General features: G+C 44.0%; 2 protein-coding genes across 6 annotated transcripts in view; both read right to left on the reverse strand.

Annotated features, from left to right (window-relative positions):
- Positions 1-420: 420 nt before the first annotated feature.
- dapl1 (death associated protein like 1) lies at positions 421-6,248 on the reverse strand. The gene is given in 4 exon segments (NM_001045587.1): positions 421-641; positions 1,126-1,186; positions 2,452-2,548; positions 6,172-6,248. Coding segments are annotated over 4 exon segments (342 nt in total). The 5' UTR covers positions 6,236-6,248; the 3' UTR covers positions 421-521.
- Positions 6,249-21,666: 15,418 nt separating this feature from the next.
- The window catches only part of pkp4 (plakophilin 4), a 184,371-nt gene continuing 181,204 nt past the window's right edge, over positions 21,667-24,833 (reverse strand). For 3 of the 5 annotated variants that reach the window (XM_012970592.3, XM_012970589.3, XM_031892753.1), the window contains 2 exons: positions 23,409-23,482; positions 22,361-22,789 (listed from right to left, as the gene is read on the reverse strand). In XM_012970592.3, coding sequence (XP_012826046.1) covers positions 22,541-22,789; positions 23,409-23,482 — 323 coding nt within the window. In that variant the 3' untranslated portion in view covers positions 22,361-22,540. Of the gene's footprint in view, positions 22,790-23,408; positions 23,483-24,833 lie in introns of all 5 variants that reach the window. The other 2 variants (XM_031892752.1, NM_001270690.1) reach the window with 2 other exon arrangements.

Here is a 24,833-nt window from a genome sequence, read left to right on the forward strand (position 1 = left end):
TTCCAAACTGGAAATCCAACATTACATGCAGAGTCTAGCTGCGCTGGGCACAAGGCACCCTCTCCTTAACATAAATACAGGCCTCTGTTGTGGCGTGCCCTGCCTTGCTAGTGACGCACAAGTTATCAGACGCCTATGTGCCACCCTTTCTCTGCCTTTCCTTAATACAGTGCTGTATTCCTGGAGCACCTGTTGCTCTGCACTCCATTTTGCAATTTAACACTTATAAGCACTCTACTAAACAGACTTAAAGAATATTTTTTTTATTTTTTTTTAAAGTGTCAGTCTTGGCTATCACACATTGAAAGCAAATATGCAGGAAATGCTGTGCCTATAATAAGCCAAGTCTACATTCCCTTTCACTCTATAGTGAGAGCAGCCATGTAAGTATGTGCACCAACAAACACACAAGACAAAAGCTTTTAATGCAAAGTGCTTTATCAAAACTGGTACAAAACAATGATTATTCTGGGAAAAGTGACTTTTTTAACTTATGTACATGACACCAGAGTACATGCAGTCTAACATCTGCGAGGCTGCTGAATAATGTACAGCCTTTTTGGCAGAATGATCTTCTCGACAGTAGGTCGTGGTTTTTTGTGCGCAATCTGCGCGGCTTCTCCGGGAAAGTCATGGCTGAGCTGCAGCGTAGAAAGAACAGTAATAAGCAGAAGTCTTCATCCTGACTTTACCAAAAACTCATTACTAAGATACAGGATTTTTCATAGATTGCCTAATGCCAGAACAAAATATTGTATCGCCAAATGGCCACAGCAGTAGTCTATAGAGCTGAATGAATAAATATGGCCTTAAAGATCTGCTGGAACCCTTATCTAGTTTAACAATGTCATAACAGCCGTCATTACTTTCACCAAATAGTGAAGCATAAAATATATGATATAATAGTTTAAATTATATATATATATATATATATGCTATTTTTAATAGGGAGGCCAGAACACTTGAAAATTCAGGTTCATGCAGATCCAGCTGCCAGGGTTGAACTGCAGTTTAATTTAAAGTCAATCAGTGCTGCCCTGCAACATGTATTTATTAGACATGGCCCTGATATTTTCAAGGAAACGGTAATGAATGAATGCCAAAATAGACACAGCCAGTACATACCTTCTCTAGCTCTCCAGCCAAAATGTTCATTGCTTGCATCTTCGTCATGTTAAGAACAGAGCTAAAAGAATAGAATAAAAATCAGTGTACTAAAGATTACAGACTGCCTTGTATTTCCACTTAGAATAAATCTATGTAACAAAGCTTTGACATGGGATCCTTGGATATGATAGGGGGCTGCCCAGATGCATTCATTATTGGTTCCACTTTTATGGCACTCACTTAGGCATTCCTGAATGATCCCTGCCTGACAGCACTATAGGCAGAGTTTCCCTTTCATTGCAATGAGTAAAGGCTGCAGATGAGGAAGGGAACAAGTGGTACAGTTGTCACCATGATGAAAGCAGCCAATTTGCTTTCAGCGATGTCTGAAACCTTTGCAGCAAAACCACTTGATCTTAACCAAGCTAGCAAATTCCTGAGAATAAAAACAAACCTACTGGCTGAAAATAATCTCTTTAATATATCACTAAAGTATTTAAAGTATCTGAAGTATCTAAAGTTTTAAAATTTATAGATATTTAGGAGTAGCTGTATATTCATGTAAAGTTTTGCTAGTTCTAAGGTTGAATGGGAGATCCCATACCTCTACAGGACCCATCCAGAATGCTCATATTTATTTTTATATTTAAAAATCGGAATTATTTGCTTAAAATGGAGTCTATAGGAGGTGGCCGTCATGTAATACAAGCTTTCTGGATAACAGGTTCCCAGATAATGGATCCCATACTGGTACCAGTCTGATCCAGCCCTGAACTGGGATGCAATACAAGTCTAGGCATGTCACGTACAAGAGGCCCAAACAGCCCCCCACAAACCCAATAAATAGTGACTGTCTATGGCATCTTACATCAGCCCCTCTGGCATTTGCCAGAACCTACAGATTGCCAGTCTGGGCCTGAAAAGATACCTATAGGAACCTTTCTTGTAATTAAACATTAGGAAATATAGGAAAATATTATGTTTCCCAGCTCTTGCAGATATGGGGACGGATTTATTCAAGTTATTGCAGACAAAAATTGGGCTCCCCGTCCTGGTGGGCCCTGGGCAAATGCATCTTTTGCCCATTTATTAATATAGCAAACAATCAGGTGTATGTTATGTTAGGGAATAATGTAGAACCGAATAGTAGAAACTAGCTGGTTACTGAGCAGTATATACTGGAGGCGCTTAGCAACTACAAATCTCATGTAAACACAGAACCTCCAGTATTTGGTTTCAGTATTACCTCACTGCCTTGGCCAGTTCTGTAAATATTTCTACAATTGCATTCCCGTTAGCATTAGAGGCCCAGGGTAACAAAAAACGCCACAGAATATACCCAACCTTGGTTTTTCCTGCAAGGTTTTCTTTGCATTTTTCTCAGGTGCAGTATTTTCTTCATTGCCTTGCTTTTTGGAAACCCTCATTCCGCCAGCTTTCACTATAAGGGATTATACAAAAAACAATTACACAAACACTCTATAGGATTTAGAGCAAGGGTACAGCAGCTGTTCTTTTGGGAATCAGTCACAATGGCAAATTGTAGGAAGGCAGCTTCAGACTAAGGAGGCAGCTTATTGTACATAGGCTCTCCCTGATTTGTGCTCAGGTATTGTTCAAGCAGGTGAGAAAATACTGCGAAACAAGGACCACATTGATGTGATCTCTCCTTATAGGCCTCTGCTATGATATAATGATGGTTAGGGCCAAATAATCAGGACAGATTTTGCCCAAATTGAGCAAAGGTGCTTGTTTGGCCACCATCATGACCATGTAACCGGGTACATCTAACCGCACCAGTCAGTTTTCCACCCTGTTTCAGCTGTTTGGCAAAGCTTAACAGTGATTTTCTAGACTGGTTCAGATTACCTTCAGAAGTGAAATATACTATTTATAGCTGTAAAGTCATAGGAGTTGCATGACTGGTTACCACATCTCAAGGCTGGTGATGCACCTATAAACACAGCTGTATGTTCATCTAGTTATGCATGCATCATTTGTGTATAAACAAGTAAAGCGATCATGAGTTCCTGCAGGGAAGTGTAAAAGGAGTTGGGTAGCAACACGAGCATAAGAGTGTTTCTGCAGGGCCAAGTAAGAGCGAGAATTGGCCATTACTTTGCCCCTATGGGGACTGGCAGCCTATAGGAGGCTCTGTTTGGCAGTACACCTGTTCATGTTGCTTCTGAGCCACTGGTTGGGGACCCCTGGTCTAGAACCATCTATATTTCATTTGTCCCTAAAACTGATGAAGGTGCTGGGAGACCGGTAACATTTCCTACATAGAGATGTTCAAAATTGTGCTGTAATGTTTTATATCAATGAAGAAGTCTGATGGTGGCCCTGTGGAGGCGGGATCAGTGTTTCCTCAACCAGCACAAGGTATGCCAGCCCTTACCCTGGCAGTGTACTTTTGATGAATTGGTCCATATTGATGGCCTCACCAAAACCTACCTGATCAGTAAGGAGGATGATAAATGTCTGTAGATAGTCCTGCATGGGAACCTTATTTGATCTTAATGGTTTGGGGGGGGTGAAAACATTTGGCCCAACGCTTCACACATGTATCACTGGCTTTAATCTGAGCTTCCTGAGGAAATTTGTATGGTCATATCACTAATGTGCCCTAATAGGGTAACATTATTCTCCCAATATCATACAATAAGGAGGGGGATTCATTTTCATTGTGTGAAAACAGCCAATTTAAAGTACCCAATATCTAACAAGCTAATGAAATACTATGTAATCAAACTTTCCCCATTATTTATAAAGTCTTGGTTTTTACCGAGATAGTTACCCTTTAAAAGTAATTGTGTCCATTATTGGGAGAGGAGTGACAAAGTACACGTTATCAAGGTTTTATAATCATGGTTGGTTAGACAAGTGTCTGTTCGGGTGCCACTCAGTTACATGCCGTAAGAATCCCACCCGGAGCGCTGACAAAGCGAGGTGCCAGACTGTATTCCCTTCTCCGACTGCATGTGAATGGGACGCAGCAAAGTGATGAAATGTTAGTGACAGATGGGTAATTAGAAGCACAGCCAACTGTAGCCTCTTATTCAGCTTAGAGTCTTCAATCTGCAGGGTGTGAGCCAAAATCCCAAGCGTCTCCTCTCAGGGTATTTATGTGAAACGCCTGTGTCTGTCAGTCTGGGGTTCTGCATTGGCCCAATACAAAGACTGGTGACTTGACCACTCCAGACTGCTTAATGGCTGTATATGGAGCCTTCCCGATAGCCTTCCTTACCAACATCTTACCCTAAATTAGCCAGATATCTGCTGGGCTGATCTAAAAATCCCATCAGACCACATTGGTACATTTACCGGCTCTTCCATTAAGATCTTGTTGTTGGTCCAGGGGCCAAACAATAGGATCATCCTCATTTGGGCCAGATTGTTGATGGCTAAATCTAAATCAAGTAAAGGTATGCTTATCCTATGGCCTTGCCAAACAAAGTTTTAGGGCTCTGGCACACAAGGAGATTTGTCGCCTGCATTTTTTCCCCCTGGCGCTTTGGCGACAAGTCGCCACGACAATACCCACGAAGAAATTTCATGCGAGTTGAGCTACAGGCGATCTGCTACCCATGGTACACTCAACAGTTAACCCCCCCTCATGTTTACTCAAGTCGCTCAGAAAAGGGACTGTGTGCGATTTGAAACAGGCGATTTGAAGTAGCCTCGTTTGTTTTGACGCTGGCGATTTCCATTGATTTAGCACTGGCGTCTTGTCGCCAAATCGCTCTTTTAAAAATCGCCGGCTACAAATCTCCTCGTGTGCCAGAGCCCTTAGGGCGAAGACACACAGGGCGATTAGTCGCCGTGGCTTTTTGAAAACGTGCAGCAATTAGTCGCTGTGTCGGCCATTATAGTCTATGGGCGAAAAGTCGGTCATAATTAAAAGTCGCGGCAACTAATCACCCCGTGTGTCTTCACCCTTGCACTGTATACCCAGCTTAAGATGTGTCCATGAAAAAAAATAAATAAATAAAAGTAGTGATGAAACCCTGCAATACACTATGGGGCAGACTTATGAAAATGCAAGATTAAAGTTCACCACAGAAAAAATTCACCCACTTTCCAATTATTTATATGGGATTTTTAGAAGTATATTTATCAAATAGGTGAAAGTTTGATAAATACACTTCTAAAAATCCCATAGGATGGAATAGAAAGTGGGTGATTTTTTCTGCAGTGAACTCTTATCACAAACTTTGAGCAGGTTAAAACTGTAGAGTCCTTTAGGCTGATTCAGCAGCTTATCTGCACCGAGGGGGAAGCCCAATGGGCCTACCGGATTGATTTGTGGCCAATAATCACCCAGGTGTTGATCGGGGAGGTTTGATTATCCAATCGGATCAGGGACAGCACTGACTTATTGATGCTGCCCTAGGGCCAAATGGTCAAGTTAGCCTGATAGGGCCCACCCAAGGGGCATTTCTGAGACCTCACAGTATGAAATAGAAAAAAAAAAAAAAAAAATCTCAGACGGTTAGTAGAAGTGTCAGCTTGCAGTACCACTTCCCACCTGTGGGTGGCTATACCAAGAAAGCACCACTGATTTGTGCTGCAGACTCAAGTGTTCTGAAAGTGAACAACAACAACAAGCAGTGTCACAGATAGGGCAGGCTGCTCTGTGTAATTACTCACAACAGCATGAAAGCACATGCCCCCAGTAAACAAAAATAAAAATCTGTTAACAATAAATCTGTTTAACGAAAAGCCTGCAATATCACGCACACACAGACTTGAGCCCAAAAACATGAGAACCTGCTGGTAATTAACAGCACTTTGATTAAATACAACCCTCCCCCATTTAACCCCCAAACCACAGACACACTGTAGGGGCCCCAGTAGCTGGTAGAAGTGGCAGATGCACCCCCTTCCCTACTGAGCAGCCTTGCAGTATGTGGGTGTTACTGAGTGATTATTTAGTGCACTTACCTTTATGGCAGCTTCTTCTCACTGCATGCAAATTGCTTTGTGCTGGGAATTACTGCCCTGGGCTTTTCCCCTTTAGCATCAACAACAAAAAGAACTTTGTGAGTGGGCCCTGGTACCTACCTGCAGGAAGATGGCCAGCCTTTAGGGCTTGGGGAGGACTCTGTACCTTTAGCTCTTTGGCCATGATCAGTCTCTCTCTCTGCTGCTCTCACACTTGTTTACCACCTTCTGCTCCCTGTGCAGCTTTTATACAGGAAAGGGAGGGGGCAGGAGGGTTTCCCTTTTGTTTTTCTTGCTGTAAATCCCTTTCAGAAACAGCCCAAACTCAAAGCTGCAGATTTGCCCCAGTGCTGGGAGCTTAGCCCTTACACCAGGTCAGAGTTAGGACCAAGGTGCACCGACTGCGCTTCTGTTACACAGTCACTTACTGTTACAAACCCCCTCGCTGGGGCCCCTGGGTTGGCCTTAGCCTTTTTTTTTATGTACAGTAGCAGCATTTGTTCTATACTGTGCCTGTGTTTCCTTATAGCAATCTTGTACGTGTGCAAAACAAAGCACTTGAATTTCCTTTTCACTTATTTAGTTTTTTCCAAAGTGAATATACTCAGTTATTAAAGTTGGCACTTTTTCTGGGGTAAATGCTGAGCTTCCTACCTCTGTTGTTATTTTGTTTTATTCTTGATAATTGACATAAGGTATATTTTTTAGGGATGCACCGAACCCAGTTTTTCGGGTTCAGCCGAACCCCCGAATCCATTGTAAGAGATTTGGCTGAAGCCGAACCGAATCTGAATCCTAATTAGTATATGGTAATTAGGATACGGAAGGGACAGACAAATGTTGCCGTGCGCGCACTTCCGTGTTCACACGCTAACATTTAACCCTATATGCCAATTAGGATTTGGTTTGGCCAGGACCACGGATTCGGCTGAATCCTAATCCTGCTGATAAAGACTGAATCCCGGCCGAATACCGAACTGAATCCTGAATTCGCTGCATCCCTAATATTTTTATCAACTGAACAAAAATTGCAGTTGGTCTGTGTGAGATGGGGGACCTACCCTGCCACACTGGGTGCCATATACAAAGGTGTCCATTGTTATTGTAACAAGGTAACTTATATACTGTAGTAAGGGTTAATATTGCCACAACGGGTCTGCTGTCTGGTACTCCATCTTCTGCCTGTTCCGTTGCCCTAACATCCACTGCCAGGGGAGGGCAATTCTGTAAAGTTACTCCACTGGCAGTAAAATTCATGTTTTTAAAGAACAAGGCAAGTCAAGTTCTCTCTTAGCATGGGGGTTGCCAATAGACACCGTAGCATTTCATCATTTCATGCATTTGTGCATGCCTGGGTAGATTTTTTGGCTTCAGCTGCAATTTTGCACATGACATCACAAATGCACCTGATGTCACTACTGGGTATTGGGGAAAATTTTTGCATTATCCCGGGGTGCAATAGCTGTCAGGTTGACATCTCTGTTTATTTGTAAGGGCGGCAATGGTACATATAAATCCCTCCCTTCCCTGACACTGCTCCGCTGCTGGTCACCCCTTATAAGCCACTGCCCTACCCATATCTCTGCCCAGCCTGCCCATTTCCACACCCCATCCACCCATTCCCCTCCCTATTATGTGATCACCTCGCTCCAAGGTCATGTCATTGTCCAAACCAACCCAAATTCCAGTATTGTCAGCGAAAAAAGGTGGCTACCCTATGCACCAGCCCAGGTGACACCATTTGGCCTACTTGGTCATCACTGTGACACTGTTGGAGAGTTCATAGAAATGGACCAGTTAGCAGTATAACTTGAATATTTGCCTGCTTCGCGCAGTCAATTACATAGGGGCACATTTACTAATCCACGAACGTCCGAAAAGCGTCCGAATCAGTATTTTGCGATTTTTTCGTAAATTGTCGCGACTTTTTCGTAGCCATTACTATTTGCTCGTAAATTGTAGTACGAAAGTTTCGAATTCATTCAAGCTTCAGTATGGTGACTTCTCTTGGGCCAGGTTGGAGCTGCAGAGTGCCATTGAGCCCTATGGGAGACTTTCCTTGGGCCGGGTTGGAGCTGCAGAGTGCCATTGAGCCCTATGGGAGACTTTCCTTGGGCCAGGTTGGAGCTGCAGAGTGCCATTGAGCCCTATGGGAGACTTTCCTTGGGCCAGGTTGGAGCTGCAGAGTGCCATTGAGCCCTATGGGAGACTTTCCTTGGGCCAGGTTGGAGCTGCAGAGTGCCATTGAGCCCTATGGGAGACTTTCCTTGGGCCAGGTTGGAGCTGCAGAGTGCCATTGAGCCCTATGGGAGACTTTCCTTGGGCCAGGTTGGAGCTGCAGAGTGCCATTGAGCCCTATGGGAGACTTTCCTTGGGCCAGGTTGGAGCTGCAGAGTGCCATTGAGTCCTATGGGAGACTTTCCTTGGGCCAGGTTGGAGCTGCAGAGTGCCATTGAGCCCTATGGGAGACTTTCCTTGGGCCAGGTTGGAGCTGCAGAGTGCCATTGAGCCCTATGGGAGACTTTCCTTGGGCCAGGTTGGAGCTGCAGAGTGCCATTGAGCCCTATGGGAGACTTTCCTTGGGCCAGGTTGGAGCTGCAGAGTGCCATTGAGCCCTATGGGAGACTTTCCTTGGGCCGGGTTGGAGCTGCAGAGTGCCATTGAGCCCTATGGGAGACTTTCCTTGGGCCGGGTTGGAGCTGCAGAGTGCCATTAAGCCCTATGGGAGACTTTCCTTGGGCCGGGTTGGAGCTGCAGAGTGCCATTGAGCCCTATGGGAGACTTTCCTTGGGCCAGGTTGGAGCTGCAGAGTGCCATTGAGCCCTATGGGAGACTTTCCTTGGGCCGGGTTGGAGCTGCAGAGTGCCATTGAGCCCTATGGGAGACTTTCCTTGGGCCGGGTTGGAGCTGCAGAGTGCCATTGAGCCCTATGGGAGACTTTCCTTGGGCCAGGTTGGAGCTGCAGAGTGCCATTGAGCCCTATGGGAGACTTTCCTTGGGCCGGGTTGGAGCTGCAGAGTGCCATTGAGTCCTATGGGAGACTTTCCTTGGGCCGGGTTGGAGCTGCAGAGTGCCATTGAGCCCTATGGGAGACTTTCCTTGGGCCGGGTTGGAGCTGCAGAGTGCCATTGAGCCCTATGGGAGACTTTCCTTGGGCCGGGTTGGAGCTGCAGAGTGCCATTGAGCCCTATGGGAGACTTTCCTTGGGCCGGGTTGGAGCTGCAGAGTGCCATTGAGTCCTATGGGAGGCTTCCAAAATCATGCAAAGTCGCAAAGGTTTGCCCGCCATTTACAAGCGCTCAGTACGAAAAAGTTGTGACAATATATGAGCAAGTCGTAATGGCTATGAAAAAGTCGCGACAATTTACGAGCAAGTCGTAATGGCTACGAAAAAGCAGCGACAATTTACAAGCAAGTCGTAATGGCTACGAAAAAGTCGCGACAATTTACGAAAAATCGCAAAATGTTCGTTTCGAATCTGATTTTTTTCCCATTCGGGATTCGGATTCGTGGATTAGTAAATCAGCCCCATAGACTATACTTGGGGCTGTAAGATTTTGACTATATATAATAATAATAATATAATATTAATAATAATATTAATCACCCCTCTTACTAGGGTTCCGGTTCTTTTGAGAAGCAGACAAATAACCCACACCAATAAGTGTAAATTATAATGAATATATTGAGTAGCAAATCGATGGATTGTTACAATGAAAGATTAATTAACACAAAACAATATATATAAATAATTTACATTTACAGATTAATGACAAAATCTACATTATAGCTACCGATGAACAAAGAACATGGTGGTCTGATTCCTTGCCATGGCCTCCTCTCTGGTCTGTCTCACATCCTGCCCGGTCACTTCTGATGCCGTTCCCAGGTGCTCCTCCCAGGTTCTTTTCCCAGGTTGCTCCCCCAGGTTCCTCTCCCCCGGTTCTCCCTTGACCACTGTCCAGCCCACATTTATGCACCTTTCAGCCACTGCCCCCCACATACCAACTGATCAGATGGGGGTTGATAAAAACCACACCTTGCCCCTTGTTCAGTAACTGTTGAGTTTTATGGCTTCTCGCAGACGTACTGTCCCACCATCCACAGAAAAACCCTTTGATATGGAGATTTACTTGAACAACTGGTTTATAGTAATCAGTTTAGTAATCAGTAGAGCTCCCCCCATACTCAGTGTATAACACAATAGAGCCACAAACACACACATATATATATATTTATATATATCACAAATAATGGCACCCAAATACACGATTTCTTACAAATCCCCACCTAGAGGGCGAAGGACTTCACAAGGAAAGAGCCCTCTAAATACAAAAAGGTATAACATTCAGGGATACCCATTAATGAATAATATGTATTTGTGCTGAAAGTGAAAGGATTACTGAGACCCAAATTATATAACACTCACACATGCTTAAGTTTTAGGGTACTGTGAGGTAATATTTAACCTAACTATAAAAACACTCACAGTTTATACTCATAATTTGAACCCTTCTGCCAGTTAGAAAATCTCACACACTTTTAGAGGCTTTGTTTCCAGCTTACTTTGCTGTATTGTCTGTGCGCTGTACACACCACTTACCCACGTGACACTGCTCCACCCATGTCTGGGCTGGATCCCATTTTAGGCCTCTGCAGTAACCCATGGCCATTAAACTTTGGTGTTTGCAACACCCAACACATTTTGCTTACCACGGTTACCATATGAATGAGACCACACAGGGAAAATCCTTTATTATTGTGGGGTAGGGTGAGAAACTCTGTGGCACATTTATTAATCAGCATAGCTGGATTAGCACCTCAATTCAGGGATAGGTGTGACCATAACCAATACTGGCTTAAGGAAATTAAAAAGATAAACTACACTAAAGTGTGCAGCACTATCTTAGCCAAATCACTAGTGAGTTGTTTGTCATCTTTGTCTCAGTATTTCCACCTCAGTTTCATGCCTGATCATCTAGAATAGAGCAAGACAATTGTAAGGAACATCATTGTTTTAGCTGTTTTGGACAGGTACAGACCATAAACATCATTTGCTGTAACTAGAAATGCATAGAACAGACTGGACTGGTAACTCTAATGCAGACTTGTAGAGTGAATTGATTTTAAAACACCCCACCTTGAAGACTTTACACACACAATACAAACAACAATACAAACAACAAAAGACAAACTTTGGAGAGAAAAAAAAAAACTATAGACTGAATACTGCTTTGATACAGAAACACATAACATATATTGAAGTTATCAAGCAGCATGCAGTCTATGTAAAAATGTCACAAACGTGTTGCTGCTAATACAAAGAGTAAAAAAAACAAAATCTGACTCAGGCAAATCATATCAAAAATAAAATTCAAATTGTGCCTCAGTGCTTTTTACTCTCCTACTAAACTAAAGCAGCAGCCATTTTACTCCCTCACAGTGCAGGTCATTCTAACTATTAAAAACCAAAAATGTTTTTGAATTTGTATAACCTGACTGTACCAAACCAATTTAGAGGCTTCTCCTTCTGTGTAAAAAGGAAAAAAAACAAATAAATAAGGTCCTCTATAACTTTTTTCCACAGGACAAGGTAAGGCACGGAATTCTCCTTTACATAATCCTGAATCCTTCTTTATCCTGTAAAACATAAACTTGGTGAAGGGAAAAAGTTAGGGCATATTCACATTGTGTTTCCCTCTATTCTCATTAGCCCTTCTTCCTTTAATTTGAGAAAGTTCTAATTTGATACTTTCCAACTCTTTTTTAAATGCTTCCCATGCATTTTGGAGATAGGAGTTCTCTGCACTCAGCCTTTCTCTCTGAGTTGTAAGAACCTGATATGGGACCCATGTATTCCCATACCTACTTTTCTTTTGAAATCCCCACCTAGAGGAATTCCAATTCTCTCTTTCATTGTACCAATTATTATTATCCCAATAATAGTTTTTCAGGGTACAATACCTGGCTATGTGGCCAACTTTTGAACACGCATAGCACCTAAACACTTTCTTTTCTGTGTGTTTTTTAACTGAATTGTTACAATTCTGTTTAGCAGGGAGAGAAACCTTTATCGCCGACACCCTTTCCTTGTTATGCTGTTTTCTAGATTGCAGGGGGTTAGAAACCTGTTTTCCTGGACTGTTGTCTTTCAGTTTATCAGTCCTGTACTCTGCACAATTAGAAATCAATTTAGAAGGCCTGGCATGACTAGTACATTCTAAACTAGTCACATTACCTTCACTTGCAGTTTCACATTTCCTACTGCTTTCATTTAAACCATTAGCAGACAGATCTCTACCCTTAGTATTACTCTGCCCGGTAACCGCTAATACAACAGGACTTCTTAACTGAGCTTTTAACCCTTTAATCTCTGATGAATGATCAGCTCCTACATTGCTGGTTGAGGTTGCAACCAAACTTTTAATGGTGCCCTCTGCATCTCTCAGCCTCTGTTGGAGCTGCGCAATCTCCTTCTGGTTTTCTGCCATTGTTTGCTGGTTGCTAATGGAAATAGCAGCAGCATTTTCAACAGAAAATTTTAGAGAATCTATCGTATCATTCAAATAAAGAATCTTTCCCTCCAGATTCTCTTTCTGCATCGCTAGAGTTTTATACTGTTCTGCTATCCAGCAGGCAGCAAACACCAATGCACTTTTCCCTTTTGACTTCGACATACATTTTTCCTGTATTGCCCTGGTCACATAAACCTGAGCCTTAGCCCATGGATCTGGAGATCCCTTCATACACTTAACAATCTCCCCTGAGCACGTGACCTTGGCAATCTTTTTAGCTAAGACATCCATTTTTTTTTTTTTTTTAAACTTAAAACAAAGACTAAAACAACACAAAACATAACAATCGATTGGTTTGCTACACAATAATATACACTTATAAATATGAATTAAATGCCATGCATTGCTCTCCTGCCTGGCTCGCCATCTGTAAGATTTTGACTATATATAATAATAATAATATAATATTAATAATAATATTAATCACCCCTCTTACTAGGGTTCCGGTTCTTTTGAGAAGCAGACAAATAACCCACACCAATAAGTGTATATTAAAATGAATATATTGAGTAGCAAATCGATGGATTGTTACAATGAAAGATTAATTAACACAAAACAATATATATAAATAATTTACATTTACAGATTAATGACAAAATCTACATTATAGCTACCGATGAACAAAGAACATGGTGGTCTGATTCCTTGCCATGGCCTCCTCTGGTCTGTCTCACATCCTGCCCGGTCACTTCTGATGCCGTTCCCAGGTGCTCCTCCCAGGTTCTTTTCCCAGGTTGCTCCCCCAGGTTCCTCTTATAGGAATCAGTTTAGTAATCAGTAGAGCTCCCCCCATACTCAGTGTATAACACAATAGAGCCACAAACACACACATATATATATATTTATATATATCACAAATAATGGCACCCAAATACACGATTTCTTACAGGACTGTCTCCTCACTTTTTCTTAATAGATCCTATTGTGGCATGGAGCAGTGGAAAATACAATGGGCTCCCTGTGTCAGATGTGTCTCCCCTTGATTGAATACAGGAAGATCTTACGCCCAAAATCAATTTTTTTTAGATCCAGTCGGTTGTAACTAATTTTAGTGGCAAAAATGACATCAGTGACACCATGGCAACATCTTGGGGCTTATTTACTTTCCAAAACCACAAAGATGGGCACAGTCATTGGGCAAATTGATGACAAGCTTTAGAGTCAGCTCTGAAATCCCCTCTATCCAGGACACATGGCACAGATTTCAGCTGAGATCCAGTGTCCGTGCCATGTGTTTGGAATAAAAGTGTTTTCATCTAGAAAGATGCTGTTGGGCAAATTGATGGCCTTCATTAAAGCTACTTGTACCAAAGCTGCTCCTTGCACTTCTGCATAGATGTATTTGGTGGCGTTGCGTCAGTCCTACGCGTGGCTTCAAATCATGCACAAGTGAGCCTGTTGGCACCAGGGAACCCTGAAACTATAGCCACTCAAAGGTGAGCGGTCAGTATAGCGAGGCAAATACATGAAAGGCTCTTGGCCCTGCGGTACAACCCCTTGTTCAACATGAGTGCCATGAGTAGTGCCGTATAACTTGCTGTCTCTATATTGATATAAATGATAATGATAATGTGCAGAAGGTGGGCATTCTCCATTTGCTACAAACAGACTGTGCCCTCCTCAGACTTCTCTCAAGGAGAATGATCTCTTGGTGCATGGGAAGTGGCCATTCAGGCTGGGCAGTGCACTGCTCCCTAACCTAGGGGGGGAAAGGGGCACAGATAGAACAAGCACTACTTAGCATTTGAGGGGAGCACAGAAGGCCATGGGGTGCAGAGAGAGATGTTAATGGACCAGGAGGTGAAATGGGTCTCTGTAGAGCCAGTCTAGAAAGAGGGTATAGACTGGGAGAGTATTTTGTGCCCTTTCCATTCTGCGGGCTCTGATTCAATGAAACAATGTTGATGCCAAAGACTCCAGTTCCCACAATGCCTTTCTATACTTTTTCATAGGTGAATGAGCTGGTTCCTGCTAGTTTCAAGAGTAAGAACGGCAGTGAAGAGAACAGAAGACAGTTACGGCAATGACATTTACAAATATTTTTAAACTCAGTAAGATCTTGTAATGATATTTATTGGAAGTTGCTTAGAATGACATTTAGGGGCACATTTACTAATCCACGAACGTCCGAAAAGCGTCCGAATGCGTTTTTTTTTCGCAATGATCGGTATTTTGCGTTTTTTTTTCGTAAATTGACGCGACTTTTTCGTAGCCGTTATGGCTTTTTCGTAGCGTTACGACTTGCGTGAATTGTCGTGACTTTTTTCGTAGCCGTCGTGCCGAGTACGAAAGTTTCAGATTCATTCAAGCTTCAGTATCGTGACTTTTCTTGGGCCGGGTTGGAGCTGCAGAGTGCCATTGAGCCCTATGGGAGACTTTCCTTGGGCCGGGTTGGAGCTGCAGAGTGCCATTGAGCCCTATGGGAGACTTTCCTTGGGCCAGGTTGGAGCTGCAGAGTGCCATTGAGCCCTATGGGAGACTTTCCTTGGGCCGGGTTGGAGCTGCAGAGTGCCATTGAGCCCTATGGGAGACTTTCCTTGGGCCAGGTTGGAGCTGCAGAGTGCCATTGAGCCCTATGGGAGACTTTCCTTGGGCCAGGTTGGAGCTGCAGAGTGCCATTGAGCCCTATGGGAGACTTTCCTTGGGCCGGGTTGGAGCTGCAGAGTGCCATTGAGCCCTATGGGAGACTTTCCTTGGGCCGGGTTGGAGCTGCAGAGTGCCATTGAGCCCTATGGGAGACTTTCCTTGGGCCGGGTTGGAGCTGCAGAGTGCCATTGAGCCCTATGGGAGACTTTCCTTGGGCCGGGTTGGAGCTGCAGAGTGCCATTGAGCCCTATGGGAGACTTTCCTTGGGCCGGGTTGGAGCTGCAGAGTGCCATTGAGCCCTATGGGAGGCTTTCCTTGGGCCGGGTTGGAGCTGCAGAGTGCCATTGAGCCCTATGGGAGACTTTCCTTGGGCCGGGTTGGAGCTGCAGAGTGCCATTGAGCCCTATGGGAGACTTTCCTTGGGCCGGGTTGGAGCTGCAGAGTGCCATTGAGCCCTATGGGAGGCTTTCCTTGGGCCGGGTTGGAGCTGCAGAGTGCCATTGAGCCCTATGGGAGACTTTCCTTGGGCCGGGTTGGAGCTGCAGGGTGCCATTGAGCCCTATGGGAGACTTTCCTTGGGCCGGGTTAGAGCTGCAGAGTGCCATTGAGCCCTATGGGAGACTTTCCTTGGGCCGGGTTAGAGCTGCAGAGTGCCATTGAGCCCTATGGGAGACTTTCCTTGGGCCGGGTTGGAGCTGCAGAGTGCCATTGAGCCCTATGGGAGACTTTCCTTGGGCCGGGTTGGAGCTGCAGAGTGCCATTGAGCCCTATGGGAGACTTTCCTTGGGCCGGGTTGGAGCTGCAGAGTGCCATTGAGCCCTATGGGAGACTTTCCTTGGGCCGGGTTGGAGCTGCAGAGTGCCATTGAGCCCTATGGGAGACTTTCCTTGGGCCGGGTTGGAGCTGCAGAGTGCCATTGAGCCCTATGGGAGACTTTCCTTGGGCCGGGTTGGAGCTGCAGAGTGCCATTGAGCCCTATGGGAGACTTTCCTTGGGCCGGGTTGGAGCTGCAGAGTGCCATTGAGCCCTATGGGAGACTTTCCTTGGGCCGGGTTGGAGCTGCAGAGTGCCATTGAGCCCTATGGGAGACTTTCCTTGGGCCGGGTTGGAGCTGCAGAGTGCCATTGAGCCCTATGGGAGACTTTCCTTGGGCCGGGTTGGAGCTGCAGAGTGCCATTGAGCCCTATGGGAGACTTTCCTTGGGCCGGGTTGGAGCTGCAGAGTGCCATTGAGCCCTATGGGAGACTTTCCTTGGGCCAGGTTGGAGCTGCAGAGTGCCACTGAGCCCTATGGGAGACTTTCCTTGGGCCGGGTTGGAGCTGCAGAGTGCTATTGAGCCCTATGGGAGACTTTCCTTGGGCCAGGTTGGAGCTGCAGAGTGCCATTGAGACCTATGGGAGACTTTCCTTGGGCCGGGTTGGAGCTGCAGAGTGCCATTGAGCCCTATGGGAGACTTTCCTTGGGCCGGGTTGGAGCTGCAGAGTGCCATTGAGCCCTATGGGAGACTTTCCTTGGGCCGGGTTGGAGCTGCAGAGTGCCATTGAGACCTATGGGAGACTTTCCTTGGGCCGGGTTGGAGCTGCAGAGTGCCATTGAGCCCTATGGGAGACTTTCCTTGGGCCAGGTTGGAGCTGCAGAGTGCCATTGAGACCTATGGGAGACTTTCCTTGGGCCAGGTTGGAGCTGCAGAGTGCCATTGAGCCCTATGGGAGACTTTCCTTGGGCCGGGTTGGAGCTGCAGAGTGCCACTGAGCCCTATGGGAGACTTTCCTTGGGCCGGGTTGGAGCTGCAGAGTGCCATTGAGTCCTATGGGAGACTTTCCTTGGGCCAGGTTGGAGCTGCAGAGTGCCATTGAGTCCTATGGGAGACTTTCCTTGGGCCAGGTTGGAGCTGCAGAGTGCCATGGAGCCCTATGGGAGACTTTCCTTGGGCCGGGTTGGAGCTGCAGAGTGCCATTGAGCCCTATGGGAGACTTTCCTTGGGCCGGGTTGGAGCTGCAGAGTGCCATTGAGCCCTATGGGAGACTTTCCTTGGGCCAGGTTGGAGCTGCAGAGTGCCATTGAGCCCTATGGGAGACTTTCCTTGGGCCGGGTTGGAGCTGCAGAGTGCCATTGAGTCCTATGGGAGGCTTCCAAAATCATGCAAAGTCTGAAAGTTTTGGCCGCCATTTACGAGCGCTCAATATGAAAAAGTCACGACAATATACGAGCAAATCGTAACAGCTACGAAAAAGTCACGACAATTCGCACAAGTCATAACGGCTACGAAAAAGTCGCGACAATTTACAAAAAAGTCGTAACGGCAACGGAAAAATCGCAAAAATACGAAAAAGTCGCAAAATGTTCGTTTCCAATCCGAAATTTTCCCATTCGGATTCGTGGATTAGTAAATGTGCCCCTTAGCCTCTTTAAGGTTACTAATGACTTCTGATCGCTAAAGTATATCTGATATATATATATATATATAAAATGTTCAGTGCACACTACACATCAATCCATAATCATGTGATTATCCAATCAGTGACTTTCAAAGTGAATTTGAATACTTCCTGTAGAGAAAAAGAAACCTTTTTGTAACTCTATATATCAACAAAATATATACAATTTGGTCACAATATTAGTTATTAGTTATATTAGTTATTTTATATATTATATTGTTATTAGTTACTACAAAAAGGTTTCTTTTCTCTACAGGATTTTTAAACAGTGGATTTTAAAAGGACAGTGTATTATGAGCTTTTAAGGTACATCTAATGGATAAAATTGGAATTGCACATTTATATATTTCAATGCACTATTTGTACTATTTATGATTATATTAGTAATTACAACTACACTATGGATATAATTGTATGTATTGTGATTATTGAAATATGATGTAAAAAAGGTTTTAGGAAGGCTGAATAGACAAGGTATAATATTTATGCTTATAAAGTGGTAAAAGAAGTACTGAATTCAAATTTTGAATTCACCTTTGAAAGTCACATTGGAAGTCACTGATTGGATAATCATATGATTTTGGATTGATGTGTAGTGGGCATTGATTTGTATGTTTGTATATAAAGTTTGTTGAAACAACATTGTAAAAATAAAAGTCACATTTTTTATAGAGTGTGCCAGTTTAATATAAGTTTTTATATATTTGTTGTAACTGTACACCCCGGCATGATTTTTGCATTTGAGTGCAGACACTCAAATTCTATATATATATAACATGAAAAATAGGGCACACACCAAAAAACTCCATTAATGCCTGGGTGCCAGGTATGGAGAACAATGTATAATCAAGGAATTGACACAGCACAACGTCGATTTTGCTCTGAGGAAGAGCACAGTTGGTGCTCGAAACATCGGATCTTTTTCATTAAATACTTTGTCTTTTTGCAAAGTCCCTGTGTGTGCGGCTCTCTGTTTCTTTATATATATATATATATATATATATATATATATATATATGTGGTCTGATTAGAATGGCCATATTTAACTGGGGACACATGCATATTTTGAGCATATATTGATGCTATTGGCACATTGTTTGGATTTAATCATGTTAATAATAAGGATCCTGAATTTCTTTGTTACTCCCTGCTGTTATACGCTCCCTGTATAACAGCATGTACTGTGTGGCTTTTACCTGTAGCTCGCCCCTGAGGTACTGTGTGGCTTTTCCCTGTAGCTCTCCCCTGTGGTACTGTGTGGCTTTTCCCTGTAGCTCGCCCCTGCGGTACTGTGTGGCTTTTAATTGTAGCTCGCCCCTGAGGTACTGTGTGGCTTTTCCCTGTAGCTCTCCCCTGTGGTACTGTGTGGCTTTTCCCTGTAGCTCGCCCCTGTGGTACTGTGTGGCTTTTCCCTGTAGCTCTCCCCTGTGGTACTGTGTGGCTTTTCCCTGTAGCTCGCCCCTGTGGTACTGTGTGGCTTTTCCCTGTAGCTCTCCCCTGCAGTACTGTGTGGCTTTTACCTGTAGCTCGCCCCTGCGGTACTGTGTGGCTTTTACCTGTAGCTCGCCCCTGCGGTACTGTGTGGCTTTTACCTGTAGCTCGCCCCTGAGGTACTGTGTGGCTTTTCCCTGTAGCTCTCCCCTGTGGTACTGTGTGGCTTTTCCCTGTAGCTCGCCCCTGCGGTACTGTGTGGCTTTTACCTGTAGCTCGCCCCTGCGGTACTGTGTGGCTTTTCCCTGTAGCTCTCCCCTGTGGTACTGTGTGGCTTTTCCCTGTAGCTCGCCCCTGCGGTACTGTGTGGCTTTTCCCTGTAGCTCGCCCCTGCGGTACTGTGTGGCTTTTCCCTGTAGCTCGCCCCTGCGGTACTGTGTGGCTTTTCCCTGTAGCTCGCCCCTGCGGTACTGTGTGGCTTTTCCCTGTAGCTCGCCCCTGCGGTACTGTGTGGCTTTTCCCTGTAGCTCACCCCTGTGGATATTAAATCACTGTTCCCCAAATATATCAATTGCCCCATCTAGTGGTACAACATAGGGCTGCTGCTTTGCGGAATTTTCAGTTTTGATAGAATGGGACAATATATAGAAACTGCCATTCCTCTATATCATATTAAGATATTATTTAGATTTTTTGCACTTCTGTAGAAATAAATTGTATTACAAAGAGACCCCCATAAAATGGTAAAAAGGCTGTGGCTTGTAAGAGCGCACCATGCAGTTAATTTTCATGAAACTCAGCACTACGCCATCTTGTGGTTACTGACAGAGTTGTTGCTGCTGCAAAATTTTCATGGTCATCACATAGCAGCGGCCATTCTAGCACATAAATAGAATGTATTTCGATGTGTAACTATCCATACAGTGTACATTGGTTTTACATATACTGATGAGAATGCCTGCCCTAAACTGCTGAGCCCCAGCGTGTATATATATATATAACCTAACTGAATGCCTATGGGATGAACTAGATAGAAGACCAAAAAGATCCAGGCCTCAAGCCCAACATCAGACGTGCCCCAACTCTTACCTGTGAATGAAAGCAAATCCCACTACATTTCAATATCAAACAGAAAGCCTTCCTAGAAAAGCAAATGGCCAACTTCATATTAGTACCATTGGTTTTGGACCAAAAAGTTTGGCAGTCAGGTGTCCATGTACTTTTGGAGGAGGAGTTGGCCTAGAGGTTAAGCCTTTGATGTGAGTGAAATCTGGGAAAAAGGCGAAAGTGGTGCCATGCAGACCACGCCCACTGTGGGAGACATGCCCCAGTAAACCACTCCCCATTTTAGAGAAACACCCTCAGAAAATATATAAATATTTAAATGACTGCAGTGGCAATTCCATGTATAAAACCCCTAGAACTCATTGCAGAATGACACAGAGGCAATTCCATGTATAATACCCCCAGAACTCATAGCAGGATGACACAGAGGCAATTCCATGTATAATACCCCCAGAACTCATAGCAGGATGACACAGAGGCAATTCCGTGTATAATACCCCCAGAACTCATAGCAGGATGACACAGAGGCAATTCCGTGTATAATACCCCCAGAACTCATAGCAGGGTGACACAGAGGCAATTCCATGTATAATACCCCCAGAACTCATAGCAGGATGACACAGAGGCAATTCCATGTATTATACTGCCAGATGTGGACGCTTCACGTGACAATTCTCTTAGGGGACCGAAGCCCTGACACAAGGCCTGTTCCTGTGGGCCAAGGATGGATGGTAAGCTTATGCTAGAGATCCTGATCAATCTCCTGGTGTTCCAGCATACTTAGTGCACCTATAGTGGCACCCCAGGAGAAAATACCCTTAGAGCCCATTCTGCCTATTCATTGTATTAATCCGTACCTTATAGTGCTGCATCATTTCCCCAACTGGACACCGGTCTATTAGCATGACTGGCCATAACCTCTTATAGTTACCCTTCCACAGGCCACTGATAATACCCACAGCATACCTTTTCCACTGCTATTACCCAAGGCACAATATATACTGCAAAGCACTAACCACAGGACAGAAGACTAAGGGTGGCCATACACGTAGCAATGACCATTGGTCAGACGAAAGGTCGTTCCCACCCTCCACTGACGTTCAGGGCTGAATTGTCAGATATGGAGGTAGAAACAATAGAAATTCTGCCTCCTTCTGCCGATTCAGCACTGAACGTAGATTTTGCTTGGGCTCCTTCAATGGCACCCAATCAAAATCTTTTAACCTGGCCGATTGACAAGTCGACCGATATCTGCAGCCTTCTGCGATATTGGTCACCTCGTTGAGCCACCATACATGCACCGAATATTGTATGAAATTAGGTTTTGTACAATATCATTGGTGCGTGTATGGCCAGCTTTAGAGAAGCATATATCAATTTACATGAAGTGTAATACATTTTTGTGCCATGCTATTAGAACGCTTAAACTGCAGGTTAGGTGCTTATTATGGAATGTACCATTTGCCCAACTGGTACCCAGCAATCACAGTTCTACAATAAAGTGAACGCAGACAAACGTAGACAATAACCGACTTTCTGTGGATGTTCCACATTTATTTTTGTCGTTTTGTGTGCATAGAAAATGGCAGTGAGACGTATGAAAGAGGCAGGGAATGGAAAAAAAGTGTAGATTAAGTTATAGCGGAGATGGCAAACTCCCGGCACTGAATGTGGCAGGAACCACAGCTCGTTCATCTGCAGCGCCGGGAATCCGCCGTCCCCGTTTTGAAATGACGCTATTTAAAAATGTTATTCCTTATTTAGCATTATAATATCTCATATTTCTGCTTTTCCAATGATTCAAAATGACACAGCAATACAAATGATGGCACTTCCAACCGTTATGGCAATACTGTATTTACATAGGGGGGAGTTTCATTTACAAGACAGAATAGCATACAATCCGGACACTGAGCAAGGAAGGAAAGAAAGCATTCGTTTCAACCATCTCCGTCTGTACAAACTTCTCAGCGAGACTTTTATTCACATTTATAATAATAATAAAAAAAAAAATCTAAAAGATTGACCTACACCTCTTCCCCCCGCCAATCACGTCTCTCCGCCGCAGACCTTTTATCACATAGCTTGCACCATCACCAAACTACAGAGCTAGGAGTATTAAGAGCTACAATCTAGACAGCAAAAAAATAGATATCCCTCGTCAGTTTGATTCTCCTGTTCATGATAAGCCCTCTGAAATTGTAAGAAAATATATTCTCTTCCGTCGTCCTTCTCTGAATTTCACTTTCAGTTTCCACCACCAAAAAAAAAAAAAAAAAAAAAAAAAATACAAAAATAATAATAAAAAAACAAAACAGCAAATAAGGCCATTCAAAAAATCAGATCAAGCATGATTATTAGTATAGAGTTCATGGAAACGCCTCCTTAGTGGTCCTACACCCACGAGTCCGGCGACCCCGGGTACGGTTCTGATCTATAGGAAGGTCTTCTAGTGGAGTAAAAGTCTACATAGTTTGTGGTCGATTTGAGTCCATATTGCGCATTCTGATCTGCAGTCGTCGTGTAGTGGACGCGCTCGTCAAAATACGGGTCTTCGTAGCTGTGTGGAGACTGCAAATACAATCGGTATGCATCATAGTTTTTCCTATTTGAGTCTTCAAGACTATAGTACAGCTGGTGATGCTAATGACAAACGGAACAGTTACTTTATTAGACTCATGCTGAACACATTATCCTTCTCACATAGCTATATCTGTGCTATGGCATTCCCAAATATCATTATACAGTTGGGATGTGTAGTAATGAGCCCAGTTTCTACTGTATCCCACAGCAACCAATCAGCAGTTAGCTTCTACTGCTATAGGGCAGCTATAACAATGAAAGCAAACATCTAATTGGCTGCAGTGCATAACTGTGCCTGGACATGGTGCCCAGACTCCCTTTTGCTCAATCCTTGATGTCACAAACCCCCCACTTATTAATTGTAAGAGCTAATACTATTATATATAAATATTCCTAAGCTGGGCTTAAACAAAGGGAACAATATTTTATAAAAAAAAAAAAAAAATCTTAAACTCTCAAGAAATGATGCAAAGTTACAATAGCAAAGTGTATGTATGTATTGATATGAGGATTTTTTTTTTTTTTTAAACTTTGTTGTCTCTTGGCAACCGCTGATGGTGGGCTCAGTGGGTTCCTGACTGATGTGACCGTCACTTTGTGTTTCTGAAGCAGCTCAACTGCCAGAATGTTTGGGGCCCTAATAAGACGACTTCTGGTTGGGCCAATACTAATAACTCACCTGCTGCCGCCTGTTTTGCTCTCGTGCTGGTGAGGAATAGGAGCTGATGTAGATTGGAGATGCTTTGCTGGACCCTATGAAAATAACAGTTTTAGTCTGTGGGTGATTTACTTTTTTCTGAACAAAGAAACAATGTAATCACTCCCATAACTCCCAAGTACAAAGGGTTATAAGTCTCTCTGTGGGTTTCCTCCCATGTAAAAAGGAAATTATACTGATGCCGCCCTTGAAATCAAGTATTTAGTGTTGGGTTTACTGCTGAGTGATAAAGCATAGAATCACTGCTGAGAGTTACTGCATTTAATAGTAATGTTTTCCTATTTACCACCAGTAGAGGGCGCTGCTATTACTGTCAGAGGACTGTCCAGGTTAATATCAGCCAAACCAGAAAAGCCCCCCGCGCTTAAACTTACACACGCAGCGACGCAATGCTGCGTAGGGACAATCTTATTCAAACAAATGTTTGTATCTGAAGACAATCGGGGGAATGTAATAAAAGTCAGAATGTGCATTGCAAACTTTTTAAGGCATGCTTGAAGGTGGCGGAATCTGTTGGAGGAAAGGTAACTTTTCCATTAAGAAGTTTTATTACATACACTGCGCACTAACACTAAAATTCGCAAACTTTCTTCCACTGTTGGAAGTGGTCGCTAAACAGTTTCCCCATTCACACATATTTAGTTGCATACAGGCATACGTTTTCACATTGCGAATAATTTTTCCACACCAACTTTATTACTTTCTCCCCAATGTGCAGTACTTCAAATATAAAGGAGTTACAAATATGATTTCTATTACTTTTTTGGAAGTTTTTCTTGTTATTTAGTAGAATGTATTTCAATCTACATTCTTCCAGCCCTAGGATTCTAGCTGTCCATACAGGGAAGATTAGGCTTTATCTGAATGGTGGATGTTAGCTTTCCATCCCTTGGGCCAAATGATCAAATTAAAGTGGTGGGTATATGGATTGTCGGACTGGGGACTGCATCAATGAGCTAACGGGGTCCCTGATTGAATGGAAAAATCAAATCTGCCCAATCAAGATCTGGCCAATTTTAGGCCATATATTGGTCGGGTAGGTCCATCGGGCGTGCCCGATGAGCTGATGCGCCTGCTGTATTGGTGTATAGGCACTTGTCCATGTGTAGCTCTGACGCGACTAACTGCGTGGGACACGGATCCTGTTCAGGTTGAGAGGTCTGGGATGTAGGTTCTGCAGTGGAGCAGAGACAAACTAGATCTACTTCCCTTTACTGTACATGTATGGGACGTGTGTACATGTATGGGACGTGTGTACATGTATGGGACGTGTGTACATGTATGGGACGTGTGTACATGTATGGGACGTGTGTACATGCATGGGACGTGTGTACATGCATGGGACGTGTGTACATGCATGGGACGTGTGTACATGCATGGGACGTG

Source organism: Xenopus tropicalis, chromosome 9, assembly GCF_000004195.4.
Source record: "Xenopus tropicalis strain Nigerian chromosome 9, UCB_Xtro_10.0, whole genome shotgun sequence".
NCBI classification, from domain to species: Eukaryota; Metazoa; Chordata; class Amphibia; order Anura; family Pipidae; genus Xenopus; species Xenopus tropicalis.